This window comes from Girardinichthys multiradiatus, chromosome 7, assembly GCF_021462225.1.
Source record: "Girardinichthys multiradiatus isolate DD_20200921_A chromosome 7, DD_fGirMul_XY1, whole genome shotgun sequence".
Lineage (NCBI taxonomy): Eukaryota > Metazoa > Chordata > Actinopteri > Cyprinodontiformes > Goodeidae > Girardinichthys > Girardinichthys multiradiatus.
Window position 1 is genome coordinate 3,422,640 of NC_061800.1, and position 22,629 is coordinate 3,445,268.

At 40.1% G+C, this 22,629-nt stretch overlaps 1 protein-coding gene across 1 annotated transcript in view; it reads left to right on the forward strand.

Moving 5' to 3' along the window:
• The first annotated feature begins 526 nt into the window (after positions 1-526).
• fer1l6 (fer-1 like family member 6) overlaps positions 527-22,629 on the forward strand; it is a 101,639-nt gene continuing 79,536 nt past the window's right edge. The window contains exons 1-9 of the mRNA XM_047370648.1: positions 527-3,137; positions 4,729-4,817; positions 5,147-5,249; positions 6,536-6,590; positions 6,709-6,840; positions 6,957-7,019; positions 7,129-7,207; positions 8,960-9,116; positions 9,312-9,498. Of these exons, the coding sequence (XP_047226604.1) occupies positions 3,103-3,137; positions 4,729-4,817; positions 5,147-5,249; positions 6,536-6,590; positions 6,709-6,840; positions 6,957-7,019; positions 7,129-7,207; positions 8,960-9,116; positions 9,312-9,498 (900 nt within the window). The 5' untranslated portion in view covers positions 527-3,102. The remainder of the gene's footprint in view (positions 3,138-4,728; positions 4,818-5,146; positions 5,250-6,535; positions 6,591-6,708; positions 6,841-6,956; positions 7,020-7,128; positions 7,208-8,959; positions 9,117-9,311; positions 9,499-22,629) is intronic.

Sequence of the window (22,629 nt, forward strand, 5' to 3'; positions counted from 1 at the left end):
GTCCAACTTTTCTTTACCTGCCTTTATTATGCAACTGCAATGTACTGTTTTCTGTTTTCTTTTCCTATTTTATTAATCTAAAGCAGTTTGAACTGTCTTCTTAGTGAAATGTGCTATACAAATAACCTTGCCTTGAATTGACAATGGTAAATGACTTGTATTTCTATAGCGCTTTATCAGAATCAGAATCAGCTTTATTGCCAAGTTCGTACATACAAACAAGGAATTTGACTCTGGTACACTTTGCTCTTTTGTTTCGTTTTTGCATTACAGAATATACAAATTTACAATGTACAAAATACACATATATAATAAAAAGGTGCATTTGCAACATCTGTATGCTGTTGTTTTGTACTTTATTGAATGTTCATCAGAGAAACAGCCCAGACTTATCAAGTCCCCAGAGACCCCATAGCGCTTCACACTACATTCAGTCATTCACCCATTCACACACTGACAGTGGTAAGCTACATTGTAGGCACAGCTGCCCTGGGGCGCACTGACAGAACTGAGGCTGCCATACACAGGCACCACCAAGCCCTCTGACCACCATCAGCAGGCAAGGCGGGTGAAGTGTCTTGCCCAAGGACACAATGACTGAGACAGACATAACGGAGGCTTAAACCGGCAACCCACCGGTTACAAGACGAACCCCCAGCACGGTTGCCCCAGGACAATGTCCTGTGATCCTTCATTACGGTCTTAGGAAAATTAATTCTTACCTTCCTGTACTTGTGTAGATCTATCTTTCATGTCCATTTTCTTTGCTGCCATTTGTCCTCTCTGCCCTTCTCAGAGCAGAGTCTGAGGAACGGCTGTAGGCTGTATCAAGGACTTATTTTGGTAGCAAGACCAGTTAGAAAAAAACTGCTCTGCTTTGAATTCTTAAGTATGTTTTATCTTCAATGTCTTCCGAGGGGAAAGTAGACAATAGATAGGCATGAAAATAGATTTTTGCATGGGTAACATAAGCTATGTTAATGCATCTGAAGCTAGAACTTGTTGAATTCATGCCTTGTGGATCAGTCAGAGGCTATTACCCAGCTATGCTTGGTTTGTGCTGGCCTTTTCTGAAGGTGTCATTAAAATAAAGTAATTGCTTCAGCCTTTCTTTAGCTTTGTGTTAAAACACTTCTGAATGCACTAAACTAGCAAACTGCCTGAACTCCTGCTTATTTACAGGTGCCCCCTTCCCTCTAGCTAATGAGCAATAAATCAAGTACTGTTGATAAGCCTCATTGGGATGCTACTTTCTGTCTTAAATTTTATGGAAGCAGAAAGGGAGTAATTAGCTTTTCACACACTACTTTTCTGTTGTGAATTAATTTGTGTTTAATAAATAACAGCATGGTTGAGCCAGTTGTGTGTTTGTGTATAGTTAATCTAAGTTTGAAGACATTTAAATAAAAGTCATGTTTGAACCTGGTGAAGACAAGGTCTGTTTTGCTTTAGTTTTTTCTCAGGGTCACTGTCGTGCATTAAAATATGTTAAAAAAATAGACATCAGTATGAAGTAGATCAGAAAACAAATACAATAACTTTCACTATAAACTCACAGTACATGGAAAAGCTTTGGCTTTTGAACAAAATCCCTTGTATATCTAATTTTTGCATGTCCACAGTGCCAATATGGAGAACATTTTCCAGTGTGAGCTGACTGTGATCCATCAGTCTGCTAATCATCTCTGCTAGCTAACTGCAAGCTGTGTTTACCAGGGGTGGAGTTGTTAGTTCTGCCAGTTTCAAACATCCTGGTCACAAGAATATCAGCCTACCTACACACACACACACACACACACACACACGAACACAGTGGTAAACACTCAAGTCTGTTAAACAGATGACACTTGATGGACTTTGTTGTTATTGGAAGACTTAACATACTGTCTCGGTAAACACTCATCAGTTCTTTCTTTGTGATGAGAAATTACCATTTTAATGTTGTTTTCACCAGCAGCTTTAAAAATAACACAAGAAAAGTGAAGAAATATGTAAATAAAATGCAAAGGGAACATCTTAGATTGTTAGGTTGTAAAGAAGACACAAGCAGGTGTCAACCACATGTTCCTTCAGTTTTACATCATTCTGTGAACAAACAATTCAGCCAGTCAGCTGCTCTGGCTGCTTTTCAGCATTTCCTTTGTGCAGCTCTGCAGCGGTGATGAAAGTATTCATATAATCTGCCCTGAATATAACAATGGATCCAAAACCAAGGTAGGAGATTTGCTCTTCTTCTTACTGATAGTTGCAATAACTTGTTTCTTTATGTAAGCCATATTGCGCAGAAGGTATTTAAAAGCTTATAAAACCCAGGAAGAAATTCTCTAAAACCATATTATAGTTTCTTTAGGGAGGTAAAATGAAAATGCTCTTTTGTCTTGAAACATTTTTGTGCTAGTATCTTTTGTTTAATGACTTAAATACAGTGTCTTGGTGTTTACTTGTAATTTAATCCATTTGTTCTGCAGAGATTAAAAACTGGGATTAAACAGATACATAAACATTTCAATAAAAAAAAAACAATAAAAAACTGAATATTTAATGAGGTGTCCTACATTTTTTACATGGCAGTAAATAATTTCAGATACAAACAATTTCAATGCATTAAATATATAAAAAAAACATTTGTTTGGACAGTGTTAGACTTCTCTGTGAAAGATCAACAGGAGAAGGGCTGGTCTTCTTTCAGCAATTACAAACTTACACAGTATGCGTGAGAGTCTGATCCACTGAAACCACAGCTGATTAAACAGAGAAATGTTTTCTTAAAGTGAAGCCAAGTGAGGAAGAGCCACTATATTCAAGGGTCAGTAGTGATCTGTTTTAGTTTAGCTTAGGAAGCAACACGAAGAACTTGTTAAGTGCTTCAGGAAGTCTGAGAAATAAGGATGCTTCTAGCAAAAGACGTCAGGTGAAGAGTATGTTCCAGAAAGATGATTCAGCTGTGGACAAAGGTCACAATGACCGACAGCAGATAGACTATTCTGTTTTATTTCTGATTTGCTCACGAGGAAACACTGGTTAGAGTAGATCTTAGGACAAAAAAACATTGAAGTCAAGTTAGGGTATACATAAAGTAAAGGATTTTCTAGTGGAAACATAATGGATCTATTAGACAGTCCTCCATCTCAGCAGAGGTGAGTCCTTGGAGTTTGTATCTCTTTTCTCAGGTAACTGATTGCTCTAATTTATCAGCATTTGTGATGAAATGAAAGATATGTTGGCAAAGATGAAGGAAGATGTTGGATTATGAGAAATTATCCAATTCATCTGTTGGATTTATGTTTATAAGATAAACAAAAATGCAAGAGTTTTATATAAATACAAACTGTTTTCCTTATTTGCAGTGAACAACCATTTGGAAGAAATTTTACTTTGTTTTTTTTAACCATAACCCTAAGTACGGCACCCAGGAACTGACATTTGTAAAAAATAAATATATATAGCGTGCGCTCAAAATACAAATTTTGCTGATGAAGTCCTTATTCGTGGGCACAAAATATATATGACGTATATTAATTCGTTCCCATGAAGTATTAGGGTAATTCGTGCAAACGTTCTACCTATGAACTTTTCTTATTAGGAAAACCAAGGAATACATCAGACAGGTCAGGGATCAAGCGGCAAAAAAGACACATAACTTTAATATTTTCACACGTTGCAACCACAAACCTCAATATATTGTAACGTTAGGTTAGAGCACCCTGGCACCAGTATTCCTATGTTGTGGTCACAAAAGGGTACTTCATAGAAACGAATTAGTATTTTGTGCGCACACTATATATATATTTCGCGGCCACAAATTAATATTTCATGCGCACACTATACTTTTTCCCCTCAGTTCATACTAATGCGATAAAAAAGTGTGACATAAATTTTAAATTCTTATCCACAGCTAAACATGACACAATTATAGATTTTTCTTATGCTGTTGTTAATTCACATTTGTTTTGTGGAAGAGAAAACATGTGGGACAACACCTTCAAGATGTACAGAAGAAACCCTCTTATATGGTCACAGAATTAGGAACCTTTCTCACAAGATAAAAAAAACAGGCAATTTTTTGTTTTTCTTTGCTGATGGTGATTTTCTCTGGACTATTCAAAACATGAAAATAAAATCAAACCAAATTTAAATTTCTAGTCAACCATTTTGGCAACAAAATAACAAACTTGCTCTTATAAAATTAGGAACCTTTCTCAGAAGATAAAAAAAACAGGCAATTTTTTTTTTCTTTGCTGATGGTGATTTTCTCTGGACTATTCAAAACATGAAAAGAAAATCAAACCAAATTTAAATTTCTAGTCAACCATTTTGGCAACAAAATAACAAACTTGCTCTTATAAAATTAGGAACCTTTCTCAGAAGATAAAAAAAACAGGCAATTTTTTTTTCTTTGCTGATGGTGATTTTCTCTGGACTATTCAAAACATGAAAAGAAAATCAAACCAAATTTAAATTTCTAGTCAACCATTTCGGGAACAAAATAACAAACTTGCTCTTATTAAAATGTAACCTTTTATATTTTAATTGTCATTACTGGTTTATAATGAGAATATTCAGTTACACAAAGATTGGACTTTAAAGAGTTTTCATTCTTATATAATTTCTGCACGTTTCAAACAAAATTTTCACTAAGGTGCTTGAGCTCTTTTCTTGTGCTTTTGTTGTAAATAAAATGCTGAAAGTAAACGTGATTGAGTAACAAACTTCCTTTTCCTTTAACAGGAAGGAAAAGAGGAATATATTTGGCCTGAAAGTGAAGAAGAAGAAGAAAGACGGCACCGACCTGGTCCTGGCAAACAAAGGAGCTGTGGGTAAGTCCTGAAAAACAAACACATCACTGATGCGTCTTAGATGTGATCATAAGCAGAGGAGGATTTATCCCTGTCATCACTGGGAGTGAGGCTATTCCTGGTCAAATAAGCATGTGAAACTATGTGCAGTCCCAGTTGTTAAGGGTGAATTCAGTTTTCTAGGAAAAAACAAAGTGTAACTGCCCTTCCCATAAAACTGAAATGATATCTGCATCATTTCCTGATATGGAGCTCCGACAAAGATTTTTTATTTGGTTAAAGTTTTTTACTGTTACTATTGGTTGCAACATCTGTCATCCTGCTTGTTTTGTGTATTTGTATGTGTACAGACAATGAGGTGGAGGCTTCCTCTGAAGCATCTCTCCTACAGGAAGGGGAAAATCCTGCGGCTCAGCCTCTCATCAAAAGGAGAATAATATCAAACACAAAGAGGTAGCATTGTCATTATTTTTAACTTGGAACATAAACACGAAGATACTCATACATTACCTTTTTAAAGCACCAAATGATTTTGATTGGTGTACTTTCTTTCGTCGGTACTAAACAGCATGAATGTAGACGTCCACTGTTTATTGAAATCTGTTAACCTTACACATTTCCACAAATGTTGGTATTAGAATGTAAGCACAGTAATATTTATACATCCAAAAGACATTAAACTAGAAGCAGGGAACTCACTGGACAGGTCGCTAGTCCATCACAGGGCAACACCGAGACACACAGGCCAAACAACTATGCACACACACCCATAGCAATTAACTTAACATGCATGTTTTTAGCATGTGGGACAAAGTGAGAGAACACAAAGAGAACTCACTTGGATGAACATGCAAGCTCTGTAAAAAATGGTCCAGAATGTTCTTGCTGCAAGGCAACAATGCTAGCTGCACCACTATGCATTTTACTTGATTGGAATCAACACCAATTATTCCAGACTTTAAGTCAGTGGACTATATTGAGTGTAACAGGCTAATGTGTAAACTAGCACAACTGATACAGAATGTCTGGAATACTAATTTAGTCTTCAATAGTTAGCACTTCTCCACTACAAACTTCCACTGCTGAATGTCCAGGGTAATCTCAAAACAACCATCTCCCTACCATGGGTGTTTTCTGGGTGTAGAATTTCTGCAGGCACAACAATGAGGGAGAAAGCCTCAGAACAAGACCACGGTTTCTAGAACAAGTAAAACAAGGAAAAACCTGTGTAGTGTGTGCTAACAACATAGCAGTGTGATTGTTACTTTAGCACTGAAATGGCAATATCCTAATTTGCTGCAGTCCCGTCACAGTAGCATAGACCGTGGAAACGGGATGATCAGCTGTAAAGGGGGGCTAAGCTTTTATAACTACCAGACTCTTTGATCACCAGAAGATTAGTCTTTGCTTTTGCATAGAACAAAAATTCCTTCTATGTGGAAACTCAACACTGTTTTCATAGACAGTTTTAGGTATCAGGTCTTTTTGGATATTTTTAATGAACTAGCCTTACCGTTATCCTTGTTTCTTGCTCAAAATATATATATATTTTTTCAAATTATTACTAGCAGGTCTTAAAAGGGGCTGTGTAAATCCAAAGCCACTTATCAGCTTTACTTGTTCAGTTTGAGAATTCAGACAGAGGATGAATGTTTTCTGTTCCATTTGTTTTCCTGTTCAACAGCAAGATGAGAAAAAAGCTTTTTCCCTAAAGTCAATATTCATGTGGATTTCCACAGGGCCAAACTTCAAACTCACATTCAGGACAGTGAAAGAAAACCAGAGAGCTTTCAGGTAATACACAGCAGAGGTTTTAGAGAAAAACGGAACTTTAATTTATACAGATCAATTTAAACTTCTTCAAGGCTCATCTGGAGCCTGATGACTGATTTATTCTTGTTCTGTCTCATAGATTTCCATTAATATCACAGAAGCCAGGCAGCTTGTGGGGGAAAACATAGACCCCAGTGTGGTGATTGAGATTGGTGATGAGAAGAAACAGACTTCCGTCAAAGAAGGAACCAACGCTCCATTTTACAATGAGGTCGGATAATTGTTATAAGCATTGGTAAAACTTAGGCTCAGTGTTGAATTTTATGTATCTAATTGATACTTTTACTTTATATTTAAGCTTTTTAACTTCATTCCATCTCTTTCCAGTATTTCGTATTCGATTTCTTTGCCCATAAAGACATTTTCTTTGACAAAATCATCAAGCTGACGGTTGGTACACACACATTAATACAGAGATAAAAAACGATTTTAGTCCTGATTGACTTTGTGGAAAGATCAGTTCCTAAATTAACTTTGTGTGTTATTTGGATTTCTCCAGGTTGTTCATGCAAAGATGCTGAAGACATTCTCTGTGGGGTCTTTTAAGCTGGACGTTTGGACTGTCTACAAGCAGCCAGGTTAATCACGTTGTCCGATAAACAGATAAGCTGTAGCAGAGTGTCACAGCATTACTGGAAAGTCAAACTTTAAATATCCAAGTATAATGCTTGGATATAAAGTACAGGTCCTTCTCAAAATATTAGCATATTGTGATAAAGTTCATTATTTTCCATAATGTCATGATGAAAATTTAACATTCATATATTTTAGATTTATTGCACACTAACTGAAATATTTCAGGTCTTTTATTGTCTTAATACAGAGGATTTTGGCATACAGCTCATGAAAACCCAAAATTCCTATCTCACAAAATTAGCATATCATTAAAAGGGTCTCTAAACGAGCTATGAACCTAATCATCTGAATCAACGAGTTAACTCTAAACACCCGCAAAAGATTCCTGGGGCCTTTAAAACTCCCAGCCTGGTTCATCACTCAAAACCCCAATCATGGGTAAGACTGCCGACCTGACTGCTGTCCAGAAGGCCACTATTGACACCCTCAAGCAAGAGGGTAAGACACAGAAAGAAATTTCTGAACGAATAGGCTGTTCCCAGAGTGCTGTATCAAGGCACCTCAGTGGGAAGTCTGTGGGAAGGAAAAAGTGTGGCAGAAAACACTGCACAACGAGAAGAGGTGACCGGACCCTGAGGAAGATTTTGGAGAAGGGCCGATTCCAGACCTTGGGGACCTGCGGAAGCAGTGGACTGAGTCTGGTGTAGAAACATCCAGAGCCACCGTGCACAGCTGTGTGCAGGAAATGGGCTACAGGTGCCGCATTCCCCAGACCTGGGCTACAGGGAAGCAGCACTGGACTGTTGCTTAGTGGTCCAAAGTACTTTTTTCGGATGAAAGCAAATTCTGCATGTCATTTGGAAATCAAGGTGCCAGAGTCTGGAGGAAGACTGGGGAGAAGGAAATGCCAAAATGCCAGAAGTCCAGTGTCAAGTACCCACAGTCAGTGATGGTCTGGGGTGCCGTGTCAGCTGCTGGTGTTGGTCCACTGTGTTTTATCAAGGGCAGGGTCAATGCAGCTAGCTATCAGGAGATTTTGGAGCACTTCATGCTTCCATCTGCAGAAAAGCTTTTTGGAGATGAAGATTTCGTTTTTCAGCACGACCTGGCACCTGCTCACAGTGCCAAAACCACTGGTAAATGGTTTACTGACCATGGTATCACTGTGCTCAATTGGCCTGCCAACTCTCCTGACCTGAACCCCATAGAGAGTCTGTGGGATATTGTGAAGAGAACGTTGAGAGACTCAAGACCCAACACTCTGGATGAGTTAAAGGCCGCTATCGAAGCATCCTGGGCCTCCATAAGACCTCAGCAGTGCCACAGGCTGATTGCCTCCATGCCACGCCGCATTGAAGCAGTCATTTCTGCCAAAGGATTCCTGACCAAGTATTGAGTGCATAACTGTACATGATTATTTGAAGATTGACGTTTTTTTTATTAAAAACACTTTTCTTTTATTGGTCGGATGAAATATGCTAATTTTGTGAGATAGGAATTTTGGGTTTTCATGAGCTGTATGCCAAAATCCTCCGTATTAAGACAATAAAAGACCTGAAATATTTCAGTTAGTGTGCAATGAATCTAAAATATATGAATGTTAAATTTTCATCATGACATTATGGAAAATAATGAACTTTATTCGCAATATGCTAATATTTTGAGAAGAACCTGTATAAAGCTGAGCTTTTCCTCACTGGTTGCCACTGATCATTTGCATGTGAGATAACTTTGTTTATATCTTGCTCTCTTAGGTCACCAGTTCATTAATAAGTGGGCAATGTTGACCAATCCTGGTGACATTAGCACTGGTGTCAAAGGGTATATTAAATGTGACATCAGTGTCTCAGCAAAGGGTGATGCCGTGCAGCCAGGACCAAAAACAAGCGATGCTGAAGAACAGATAGAAAAGTATGGAGCAATTCTGAAAATGTTATGTTCTTTAATAGAATTAATATGCAGGTTTAGACAACCTCATCACATTACATTCTTTATAAATTAGTCTTATAATTTCAGTGAATGTTACAAGCTGTGTACATGTTGGTTTTGCAGATTAACCGAGTTGTTTTACTGATTTGACATGATTTTGTGTTCCTCTGTCATAAGGAACCTCCTGATTCCAGAGGGGCTTCCCTCTGAACGGCCGTGGGCCCGTTTCTGTGTGAAGGTGTACCGAGCTGAAGGCCTCCCTCGGAACAACTCCAGCATTATGGCCAATGTCACAAAGGCCTTTATAGGAGACAACACAGCACTCATTGACCCATATGTTGAAGTCAGTTTCTTTAAACAAGTGGTAAGCTGAATGTCATTTCTATTTCAAAATCAGTCAGGAGCCATTTTCAATTGTTTGATACTTTTTTCTCCATTGCATCTCAGAAAGAAAATGTACTGAATCTGTTAAGAGTTTTGTGGTGTTTACCATTCAGCCTAGCTATAAATAACTAATTAGGAGAGTATAGTGTTATATTAGGTTCTGTAAATGTATAAACACCTACCAGGTTAGTTTCTTTCTTTTTTATAAGGAATAAACATGCATCTGTATTTCTATAGTTCACTGCACCAAACATACGTGTTTACAATGGTTAAACAATTAAACGATCAAGATAAAGTTAGGTTGAGAGAATATTCCATTTCATTTCTGTCTTCTGGTGATGTTTTTACTGTTAAGCCACGAAATCATTAATTTACATTCAAAATAATTTTCTTTCAACCAAGAAGTTTGTTTCTGATAGGAAACGAGACACGGATGTCTCGAAAGATAATAAAACAGTGTAAAACGGGTATCAATTCTGAATTTTTTCTTTGACGTTTATTCAAAATGACCTTTCTAAAATTATTTAAAAACCTTTGGTAATCAATAGAAAAGTCTTTATTGGTATTACAGCAATCCACCCCTTCTTATAATTGCAGAGGTGTCGTGGCATGGTGTGGACAAAACTGGGCAAAGCAGGCTTGTAAACAGATGTGACATAAACACATGAACTGTGATGTTTCTGCGAGGAATGAACAGAACAGCAGTGTATATATAGGGCACGACAGGAGAAGTAGGGAGACTGATTGGCATGGTGCAGGTGGACTGAATGAAGCTGATTACTGGCTGACTGAGGCAGGGAGTGAAAACAAAACAATACTTCAAGGACATAATCAAACCTAAGAAACATAGCAATAACATAACATAAACCAGAAAGCACTATGAAGTGAAAACAACCACAAGAAACCAAACCTAAACAATGAATTGAAGCACCACCTGGAAAGCAATGATCAGAAACAAGATCCAAAGCTCAACTTTGGGAGCAAAAAGAGAAAAACCCAAAAACCTAACACCCCCAAATCATAACAGCTGGGGGTGTGAATATTTTTAGGCTTAACTGTATCTTTACAAAGTAGAACAGTAAAATAATTTAGTCATTACCCTTGCATTCTAATTCTGCATGCCTTCAAAACATTATAGATGTATTTGATATTGCTAATTATCATCCAAATCTGGGCTTTAGGTGGTATGACAGAGACTAAAGTACACCCTTCAATCAAACCTTTTGACAGGTGACCTTTGACCTTAAGGGGGGTCATGGCGCCATGGGGGCGGGGAGGTCATGGGGTCAACAGGGGGTGTGTCCGAAGGGTGTAACCGTGGATGCTGATTGGTTGTCATCATTAGGGTCGATACCTTAAATGAGCCAATGAAAACACAGGGGGTGTGTTTAAGGGTGTTACGGGGAAGGGCTTAAATGAGCCAATTAAAACACAGGGGTGTGTTTAAGGGTGTTACGGGGAAGGCCTTAAATGAACCATTTAAAACACAGGGGGTGTGTTTAAGGGTGTTACGGGGAAGGCCTTAAATGAGCCAATTAAAAATAGAGGGGTGTGTTTGTAAGCATCGTTAAACCTTGAATAACCCAATGAAAGCAATGGGGCGTGCTTTAGTGTTTACTTTAAATACAGGGATTAAACTCTGCACTTTACATGCAGCATTCGTTGGAAAAGAACACCCGTTGAGCAATGGCTAGAGTTAAGAGAGTTTATCATCAAGCGAAGGAGAAACGCAACGCGTGCCAAGATGATGATGAACAAGCAACTGCATCATCTATATCATCTACTTCCTCATCTGAGATACCTATCGGAATTTCCGTCATAACATACTCTACCGATGATGAGGATCCGACATCAACTTCAACAACCACGGTTGAAAATCAGACCTCGGGTCGGCCAAGAGGTATGTCAGTTCTGTGCAAAACCCCAGTGACCGTCTACCAGCATTCATCCCGTGAATTGAATGCTCCTAAGAAATCAACATACTACATCTGCAGGGTACAAAGACCCCCGTTCAACACTCTGCAGAAAGAATGGTCTTTGGAGCCATATGGCCTGGTTGGTAGCTGGGGTTATATTTTCATGTATGAAATAGGAGAGCTTTGCCTGTATCAATTGGATCAAGACGAGGTATTTAATGGATCACTGGCTCTGTGTACTCTCACCCACAGCGACTGGGCAGTGTTAAGGCTTGCAAACCCGCACCTTAATGATAGCCCTGAAACAGTCTCAATGCAGCAGAGGGAGGAAGAAGAAGACGAAAATGAACTGTCTCCTCGACCTGCAAAACGGGCGAGAATGTTTCATATACCATCCAATGTTGAAATAGCTGAGAGAGAACCTCTCTTTAGCGCAGTGTGGGGGTCAAAAACCACAACAAATGGCCGCTGGAACAACCGGACGAACCCCTCAGATCTGTTTGTGTTGGAGGCTTTCAATCAGGACTGCGGCATATTCAAGACAATGCTGGCTCTGCCGTTTGAAGCTTGGGCAGAGAAGATGAGTGAAATTGGACACCGTCTTTCCGACCTTTTCCAAAACTCACGCAGTTGGATCGATGTCATGTCAGTGAAAATAACGCTGACGTTTCCTGTTTTACGTCTAGAACAAACCCTCTTCTGAGGACCCGCCCCCTTCCTATGATATATATACGGGGTGGGGATAACAGCAAGCTCACAGACACTGAGAATCGAATCCTGAGAATGAGTGAGCCAACACCATACAGGGATCTCTACAACCACCGAGCAGAGATCCACTTCTCTCCTGAGCGCGATGAAAGCTTCAACATTGGACCATATCATCCGCCTTCCCCTGACCTCTTCTCACCATCCACCTCAACGTCCTCATTCTCAGAGAACCACTTCAGTCCTGCATCACCTACAGGATACAACATGAAAATGTATCAACCGCTTTCTCCAGACCTCTACTCACCATCGCCGCTATTCATGGCTGAGTCTGTAAACGCGAATGTCCTGCCTGAAGACATGAAGGTGGTCGTGGAGGATGAGGTAGCTACCAGCTACCCACTCTCTACCGAAGCCTCTACACAAACCCTGGAACCAATGGAGGACCCTCAGCCTTCAGCGAAGGATGAGAGTAACCAGGGGGACGAAATTGACGGTTGGTTCTCAACCACCCTCATCAATACGGTGAAAACAGCGATACTTCATTTATTCAACATAAGCTCTTTGAACTATCTCAGAGAAACCTGCTATGGGTGTATAACGAACCACCCAAGCCAGCGTCAGCACCAATGCCTGGAGGTATTGGGGGAGGATTATTACCAAGTCAACTTTCAACGCATCGTACGACGACTCGTAACCCCCAAACTCGTTCCTGCTATTCAGAATCTTCTGGTACTTCGACGCATACAAGCGGATGACTTCAGAGTGAAGACGATTGCAGAGACGGTTTTAAATGAACTGAAATCGGTACAAGGCATCCACAGTGCAATAGCGCACGTTTATGATCGCATGGTCGAAGAGAAACACCTCAAACAACTTAACTCTGTTTCAGAGTGATACGGACTGACAAACTGATCTCACATGTTTGATGACTTGTATCATTTTTAGTATTTCGGTACTTTAATTAATTCGCATTATAGGATTTGTCTTCTTTTTGTTTCTTTTGACTATTAAATACAATTAAAGTAGGAACATATCAACCTTTCCCAAAAGTGTTGTTTAAAAGCTAGTAGTGTTTGAATTCATCTGCATTAATCTGCATTTTATCTGATTTTTTTTTTTCTTTTTACTATTAAATACAAAAATAAAAAAAGGGATAAATCTACCCTCAGGTGTATTTTTTTCTCATTATTTAACAAGTAATCGTCAGAGTGAGCATAAGGCTGAGATGGCAGGAAGACGGTTGATGAAGAAAGTATATTATAGCCCTTCAAATCAGGGAAGTTTTGGGGGTGTAGATAGACTGAGGAGGGTTATGCAAGATGAAACGGGAAAGAAGGTTGCAGTTGAAAAAGTTAAAGATTTTTTATCAGGAGAAGATACCTAAACTCTCCATAAACCTGCAAGAATAAAGTTCCCGAGAAACAGAGTTTTTGTCACCAGACCATTGAGGCAGTTCCAGGCTGATCTCTGTGACATGCAAGCTCTGGCCACGGAATATGATGGTTATAATTATTTATTAACAGTCATTGACATCTTTTCAAAAAGGGTGTATGTACGAGTTTTGAAGAGGAAAACAGCCGCTGAGGTGGTAAAGGCATTTGAATCAGTTTTTAAAGAAAGTCAGATCCCCAAAAAACTTCAGACTGATGCCGGTAAATAATTTTTTAACAAGAAATTTAAGGTTTTAATGGAGAAACACGGTATTGAACATTTCGCCACAGCGAGTGAAGCAAAAGCTTCAGTGGTCGAGAGATTTAACCGCACATTAAAAACAAGGATGTGGAGATATTTTACAGCTAACAACACCCGGCGGTACGTCGATGTCCTGCAAAACCTAGCTAGAAGCTACAACCATACCTACCACTCCAGCATTAAAATGAGCCCTATTGAAGTGACCACAGAAAATGCCTTTCAAGTGTTTCAGAATCTGTATGATGTCAAGTCCAACAGATATTGCAAGAACTCAGTGACAACGTTTAAACAAAGGGATCTTGTCAGAATATCCAAGGTACGTGGAGTGTTTGACAAAAAATACGAACAGAGTTTTACGGATGAAGTGTTTACAGTGTATGAGCGGATACCCCGATCTCCTCCTGTATACAAACTCAAAGATTTGGATGGAGAACCTATCGTGGGTTCGTTTTACGCAGAGGAGCTTCAAAAAGTAAAAATATTTAATGACAAGATGTCTGTCAGTCAGTCAGTCATTTTCTACCGCTTATTCCATAGTGGGTCACAGGGGAGCTGGTGCCTATCTCCAGCAGTCTATGGGTGAAAGGCAGGGTACACCCTGGACAGGTCACCAGTCCATCACAGGGTAACACACAAACACACTCATCCATACACCTAAGGGCAATTTAGAGTTACCAATTAACCTAACAGGCATGTCTTTGGACTGTGGGAGGAAGCCGGAGTACCCAGTGAGAACCCACACATGCACGGGGAGAACATGCAAACTCTATGCAGAAAGACCCCAGGCCGGGAATTGAACCCAGGACCTTCTTGCTGCAAGGCAACAATGCTACCAACTGCGTCACCGTGCAGCCATGACAAGATGTATCAAGTGGAAAAAATATTAAAACGACGTACGGTCAAGGGTGTCAAACAGGTTTTTGTAAGCTGGAAAAACTGGCCTGAGAAATTGAACAGTGGGATCAGGTTTGATGAATTTCGAAACGTATAAAAAAGGTTTGCACTAAACCTCACAGTTGACACAGCATCATGAATCGTCAGGTAGAGGATGATGGCTTTTACGTTACCCTTCCCTCTAATGCTAGCATGGAAGTGTTTAAAAATAATACCAGTTCAAGTTTCCGTGTAAATTTAGCTCAACATATTGATTTAGAAGGCCAATGGATGGTTGCATTAGCAGAGATTTCATACCCTCATACATGGCATAATTTACCGGATTATGATGCCTACTTTGAATGGAGGAAGGTTGGTGATGTGGAGATCAATACGCAAATGATCAGAAGTGGCTACTATAACAGCGTTATTCAACTCGAGACAGAGATGGAACTGTTTTTCAAAAAAATGAACTCGGGTATCCGCATTAAATTCAGCAACGTTCCAAAGAGATTTGCATTTCAAGCAAGCAGTCCGTATGAAATACACTTCTTCAGCACTCTAGCTTATATGATGGGCGTGAAACCAGGGGAATGGATTCATGTATCTGAACCAAAACTGGCTCCTTTTCCGGCGGATATAAAGGCCGGTTTCTATCACCTATACTGTTACAGCGACGTGGTCAGCCCTCAAATAGTAGGCGACACTTTTGCACCTTTACTGCAGACCGTCAAAGTACAAGGCGACTTCAGTGATATGGTTACTCTGACGTTTAATCCCGCCCACTACCTTCCAGTTTCTAGAAGACATATTGAAAATATCAATATAGAAATTAAATCGGACCAAAACGTTCCTGTAAATGTCATAAGACTACACTTCAGACCGGTGATATCACAACGTGGCCTGAGATACATTTTATTTGTATAAACTATTCCAGAGATATGTATATAACCTCTAAGACTGATTGGTTATCATTCATATTACCCTGGTCCTTCAACACTGCATCAAGCAGGCAAGAGAGAACATGGCACAACTAAGTCTGAGACGTGATCCAAATCGCTTTGTAAATTACTATGTAAGTCAATCAGGCGGTAATCTGCCAAGCTTTTATGGGGCTCCGGTAATGTATGGACGCGGAATTGGATCATTATTTTCAAAATTATTCCGCTTCGTATCCCTTCTGGTTAAAAAAGGATTTGCTATTGCAAAACCCCATCTTAAAACGGCAGCATCAAATATCGCTTCGGATGTCATCGATAGAGCCGTGAGTAAAATGAGTGGTTCTACACACACCGAAGGTCAAGAAGGTTCAGGAATTATGGTTTTATCCAAAAGACCCAGAACAAGACCCCCTGGTGATTGTTTAAGGATGGTTAAAAAGCAACGACAAGCACGAAAAAGGAGATCAGTCGGAGCTGACAAACGAAGAGGAAGGAAGTCTTCCGCAAGTTGTGATATATTTAAATAATGGCTCTTTTACATAACAAATCAGAGTGCACGCTGGCAGAGCTGGACTTATTTTCTGCCCCGATGACGCAGCTATCGATCGAAGATAAAATTTACACCGAGATCCAGCCTTTATCAGCAATCACCGATGGAGGCCCGATTGAGTTTTTCATTCCGGGAGATGGAGAAAAGTATCTGGATCTCAACGATACGCTGTTGCATCTCAGAGTGAAAATTACTAACGAGGATGGAACAAACCTGCCGGATAGTGCACCTGTAGGGCTCATCAACTACCCGTTAAACACCATCTTCAGTCAGTGTGACGTCACTCTCGGAGATTGATTGATTTCACAATCCAGCCCCACACATCCGCATAGAGCCATGATTGAGACATTGTTAAACTTTTCTGAGGATTCTTTAAAAAGCCAGTTTAGCTCTGGTCTTTTTTTCAAAGACACTGCAGGGGTTCTGAAGTCTATTGTTACAACTAACGGCCCTAACCAAGGTCTTAACAGCAGAGCAGGCTTTACGGCAAATTCCAGGGAGGTACATCTCCTAGGCCCCCTGCATGCAGACATATTTTTCTGTGAGAGACTTCTTTTAAACTCTGTTGACCTCAAAATTAAACTTACAAGAGCCAACAATGCCTTTTGTCTCAAGGCAGCAAGAGACTCCACTAACAAACTTAGGATATTAGGAGCCTCTCTTTTCATCAAAAACGTTTCTGTCTCTCCAGCCGTTCGATTGGGGCACGCTTCAGCTTTAATGAAGGCAAACACTGTATCCACTTTCACGTGTGAATGTAAAAACATATTCCATCCCTGAAAATTCAAGGGTGTGCAACCAAGAGAATCTTTTCTTAGGCGTCTTTCCCAAGTATGTGGTGATTGCATTACTGGATCATGACGCTTTTACAGGAACACGCAATCTCAATCCGTTTGACTTTAATCATTTTGATATGGAATATTTAGCTTTGTTTAAGGACGGCAGACAAATTCCTGCTAAAGCCTTCAAGCCCAATTTTAACCAAGTTCATTCAGTGAGAGAGTATTACAACTTGTTTACGGCTACAGGACGACATCTAAAAGATCTTCCGCTGAGTATAACACGTCAGGAATTTAATCAAGGATACTCTCTATTCACATTCAATCTTAACCCGGGTGAGGACACAGATGCTCTATCTCCAGTTTCCAGTGGGAATTTAACATTGGAAATGCGTTTCAGAAACCCGTTGCCTCATCTACGCTTGTTATGACTCTATTTTAGACATTGATTCAAAGAGGCGTGTGCTGGTGGATTATTATTAATCTAATCAGACATGAATAATCATGAAATTGAGAATCTGCTGCATCATCTGCTGGGAGATTTGTTTTGCGGTGTGTGGCCGTGTGACCAGCTGCCGCTGCTAGCTGACAAATTCCCAGGGCCGGCCTACTTTATTGTGGACACACATCCTTCACACATGCCTGGAGAACACTGGCTAGCTCTGACTTTGGATGAGAATGGTCAATCCAGCTTTTTTGACTCTTATGGATTCTCTCCGGATTTCGAGTTCTACCTGTCAAGCATTGTAACATTTTTAGAAGACAGATCCTCAAAAATATTGTATCATAATAATCAGCTTCAAAACACTCTGTCCACTGTGTGCGGTCACCATTGCATTTTTTATCTATGTCATAGAGCGTGCGGATTATCACTGCAGCACGTGTTGTCAAAATACACCGGAGATGTGATTAAGAATGATTAATGGTATCTAACTTTGTGAAAACATATAAGAAATGTGTCATTAATCAAAGTTGTACATTTTATACTCACGGAACATGCTCTTTGGATATGTTTCTGGATTGTTATGAAATTTGAATGGTCTTTTTTTTTTTCATTGTTTGTTTTTTCGTATGATTTAATATTTGTGTAATGACATCATATGTTAGTATGTGAAGTAGAGAACGAAGCTAGACTTAAAAATATAATCAATAAATATTTTATTGAATAAAAGAAATAGGCTACATTTTTCATTTTCTTATAACAGTTTATGGTGAAAATGTAATCCATCGGGGTGGTAGTGTCGTCTTACGAAGATACTTTTTTGACCTCCCATCAGCATTTTTATCTTCCAGCTCGGATACCGACCAGTGGAGGGAATGAGTTATCTGCCTTCTTCTTCTTGTTCTTCTCTGCTTAACACTGGGTGGTGTACCCCCATTTTCAATCGATGTACCCTCTGTTTTGAAACGTCTATATTCTTCACGAGCATAAGGGTTAATGACTGAAGATATAGGGATGTTTACCTCTGACAAGGTGTGTAGAAAGTCTGGCCATCCTCGGGGTTGCTGTGCTCCAGATTTTTTAAACGGTAGCATGAGATTTTTCAACAAGTCAATCATGTGGGGCCCGTTTACGACATTTCCTTCAAATACAAATTCACCTCGCGAAGTCCAACTGTCACTTCTTTCGGATAATTTCTTCAAAATGTACTCAGCATTTTTACGGTTATGTTTAGGTAGACTTTTCAGTACTTCCGTAAGAACCTGATCCTTAGGGGCCTCGTCCTGCCCCGGGCCTTGTTTTTCTTAGGACTGCTCATGTTCAGGAACCTCTGTGTCACGCTGCAGCGTCAAACTCATCCGCTGTTCTTCTTTCACACCTTGCTTGAGTAGAGTCAAATACCTCTGCAAAAGCGCATCGTATTTCTCGATTTTTTCATAAGAAGTCAAACCGGGCTCGTTTAATATCGCTCTCATGTCAGCATCCAAATTCTCCTCCGCCGTCTGTCTGATGGACGTGTCTGACTGGGTCAGACGCTTGAATTGATGAGGTGAAATGAGAAACATCTTCTGCGATGTTCTGAGAGACATTATCTCCTGATTATACCACCCACTAGATCACCGATCAAGGGAGCAAGAGCCGTTAAGATGGGGAAAATAAAACCACCTCCTTGACTTTTGAGGGCTAACTGTTTAGTTTTTATTCCGGTTCTTTTATCACCCAACAATCTGATGATTTTTCTTTGTTTCTTCAATTGTCGGTGTTGAGAGGGTGATAGTTTAATGTTACCTTTTAAAATATTCAGAGCAATCTCGCACAGAGCCTGAAGAAAGTCGGGTGAGCAGTGTGCGAGAATATCTTTGCGCTTCTGCGGAGTGGCCTGGTACAAAGCTCTGAATAATGGGACATTCCTTTTTATACGCGCAGACATGATGACTTACTTTGTTTTGGGTACATACACAGCAGGCCACTGGTGAGGAAGTATCCCCGTTCTCAGTCTGAAATGTTCTGGGCAGGTAGGCGTAAAATCAATGATTAAATATCCATGAGCTTCTCTCGTTGCGTCTTCAAAACTCTCCAAGAAGAGACCCTTTTGAGATGGAAACATTTGGCGGGCCAGTATATTCAGTTGGAGTTTATCTCTCGGGTTTTTAAACAACACCATATAATTAGCGTTCAGGCTGATGGTGCGACTGTACTTTCAACATCATGACGCTCATATTACGATGGTGACGAAACTGGGTAAAGACTTTCATCACGTTTTCATCATCTGAGGCTTGAGCTATAACATCGTCTAGAATAATCAGATGATTCTGATCAGGAGGAAACAGGTTTTCATCTTCAAAAGAATGAGGCAATCCTTCCACAAAGGTAATATTTTTATTCATCTTCTGCAATTCAGCATACATGGGTTGAAAAGAAGTGTAAATCCATACAATATTTTCTGGAACAACATCCATGACATTATTACAATTTTGCAAAATACTTTTTACAAAGAGGCTTTCCCGCAGCCGCTGGGTCCAACAATCATACATGAGAAAGGTGCTCTAAATCTAGGATCAAAATCAATCTCCTGTAAATCCATGGAACCTTTTATTTTATTTCTTCTTCTTCTTAAGCTCTAATAACCAAAAGGCAGCGTTGTCCCGTCAGAAAAAAGACGTCTCTTATCATAGACCAATCGAAACTTTTTAAGAAATGTTGCGTTTGTCAAACGGAATCTCTTTTTATCCCTCCTGATTGTGTGCTGAGGAATTTCAATGAAACTCTCACCTAACTTCTGTAAGTAGCCCTCGACCAGCCCTTTGATGCTGTCAAAATTGACCCTCTCGCTGCATTCATGCGTCTGAGTGATGCCTTTAGCACGTATCACTACTTTTTTACAGTTTTTTGGTCTGGTATGCATAACTCTTGGGTCCTGTCGATGCAAACTCCGAAATGCTGTCACTCTGTTAAATCACCCAGATAATTCCCCAATTCCAAAGAAGTTTCACACTTTTTGTCACATAAATCAAACTGTCCGTGTCAATATAAATCAATCTGTCCTGTAACTTCTCCATGCTGCTGAGAAGTTTTAAACGTGCGTAAGCGGTGGTGAATGCTGCAATAAACACATTGTTTGCCTTGCTTGGAGGAGAGATGACACGTTTTCATTTTTTCAGGGTTGAAAAAATTAAAATAGTTAACTCTATATTTACTCGAGAACATGAAGCTGAAAAATTCTTCAGGGTTAGTGATGACTGTGGTCTGAGACAGATCACTTCTTTGCGCAAATTTCCCCCAAAAACTGTTTAAACACAATTTGCAACCTGCCTTTTGGCAGGGTTCCCCTCGATTTTCTCAGGGTCTAATTGGATACCCTGATGGAGTTTGTAGTCTGCTACATACTTTGACTTGCTCTCCTGATCCACTGCTTCAGACGGATAGCCTGAAGCCTCCTGTTTACCCTTCAGGAAGGTGTTTACAAAACTCTACACTCACCCACACACCCGTCAGAGCTCTGTCCTCATCATTATGCATGCAGGGACCTGACTGGTTATTTATTTCAGAGCATGTGCGGCAGAGAGTAAACACAAGTTTACCTCGGGAAGTTCTGTAAGGTAAAACGGGGAACAACAGGTCACGTGGTGGGTACACCACACCTTTGATTATTCCGAAGTAGCTGCTGGGGTCATCAAAATCTTTGCATATGATGGTGGGATGACCGAAGGGAAAAACGCAGTTGGCGTTTACATAAGGGTACAGAGATGTACCCTTATGATCCACATAATGTACAGTTTCACCCGGCCCCGCAGTATACCTCAGTCTCAATGCGCAGGTGCGTCCACCATACAGAGCATCCCGGGGCGATAACGGTTCGGGTGCATTAACTTTCTCAAGAAAGCTGATTACCCCCGGGTGGTTTTTTTTCATTTAAGTCCACTCATGCTCCCAGATGACCTTGAGACGAAGGCCGTACACAGTTTGGAGCACCTTGTTTCCCTCAACAGTGGCTGCGTAAAACTGTTCAAATGCGACCCCTCTCAACGGACATTTGTCATGAGGCATGTAACACTTTTTACAGCCGTGGAAAAAACAGCCGTAAAATTCAAACGCAACTTTGACACCGTTAATCTCTGCATACCCATCCACAGAATATGGACCAATTTTCTTTTCACCCCTATTTAAAGCATGCTCGATAAATATGGTTCTGCTGTCTGCAATCCAGCCGAGCCATTGAATGGACACGCTGGAGAACGTTTTACTGCTACGTCTGTAATCCAGAGGTGAGGGAATGGCTAAGGTTTTAGGAGGAAGGAAATTGGTTACAAAAACCTTCATGCACGCAGATGCTATTGTGATGCATTTAAACGGATCCACACTTGTCTCCTTAAAGAACTCGTCTCTGAATTTTAAGCATCCTTGAGAAAGAATTTCATCGTAATTTTTACAATAACAAATAGCTTCTTTCTTAAAGTCAAAGACTTCTTTGCTCGCTTCTCTGTACCAGCTGCTAAACACCTGTTGTTCTTGAAGACTCATGCGTTATACAGCGTAGCAGGATGGAGCAGGATATGACCCCACGTACCGTAGGCGCTTTTCGGATGAGAATAGGTGGGGGAAAAAACCCTTGCTTTGATCGGTAAAGCCTAACGCTTTCGGCATGGCACTCAGCTTCATACACATGAAGGACAGGCTATCAATGTATTTTAACCTGTAATCAGGGTCGGTTAAACAGAGAACTTTACTTCCCTGCATGATGAGATGAGGTTTAATACCTAACTGCAGCATAGCTGTGAGAATCAGGTAGCTGTCATACCCACACGCGTTGTGCGCTATTAAGGTGAAGCCTCTGTACATCGGTCTCCTGAAATGTAGAAGACATTTTTGGGTGCAGTCTAACCCATAAGCGTGCCATTCATCACCTTTCAACGTTTTAGCACAGACCAGAAAGGGCGTATGCATGCCGCTCTCATTGATGAGGCATTCAAAATCATAAAAAATCAGTTTATCATCAAGCTGATTAATTGCACTGCAAGGCTGAATGTAACACTTATGATCATCGCATGTAATGTCTAGGCTGGGAGGTACATTTTCACCGCAAATACAGCATTTTACATTACACATGTGTGGTTTATTCGGTTTACTGATTGGAATAATGTATATCCTTTTGCATACTTTACATAGTTTTACCAACTCACAGTCACTCATAGGACGGTGAGCACTATTTC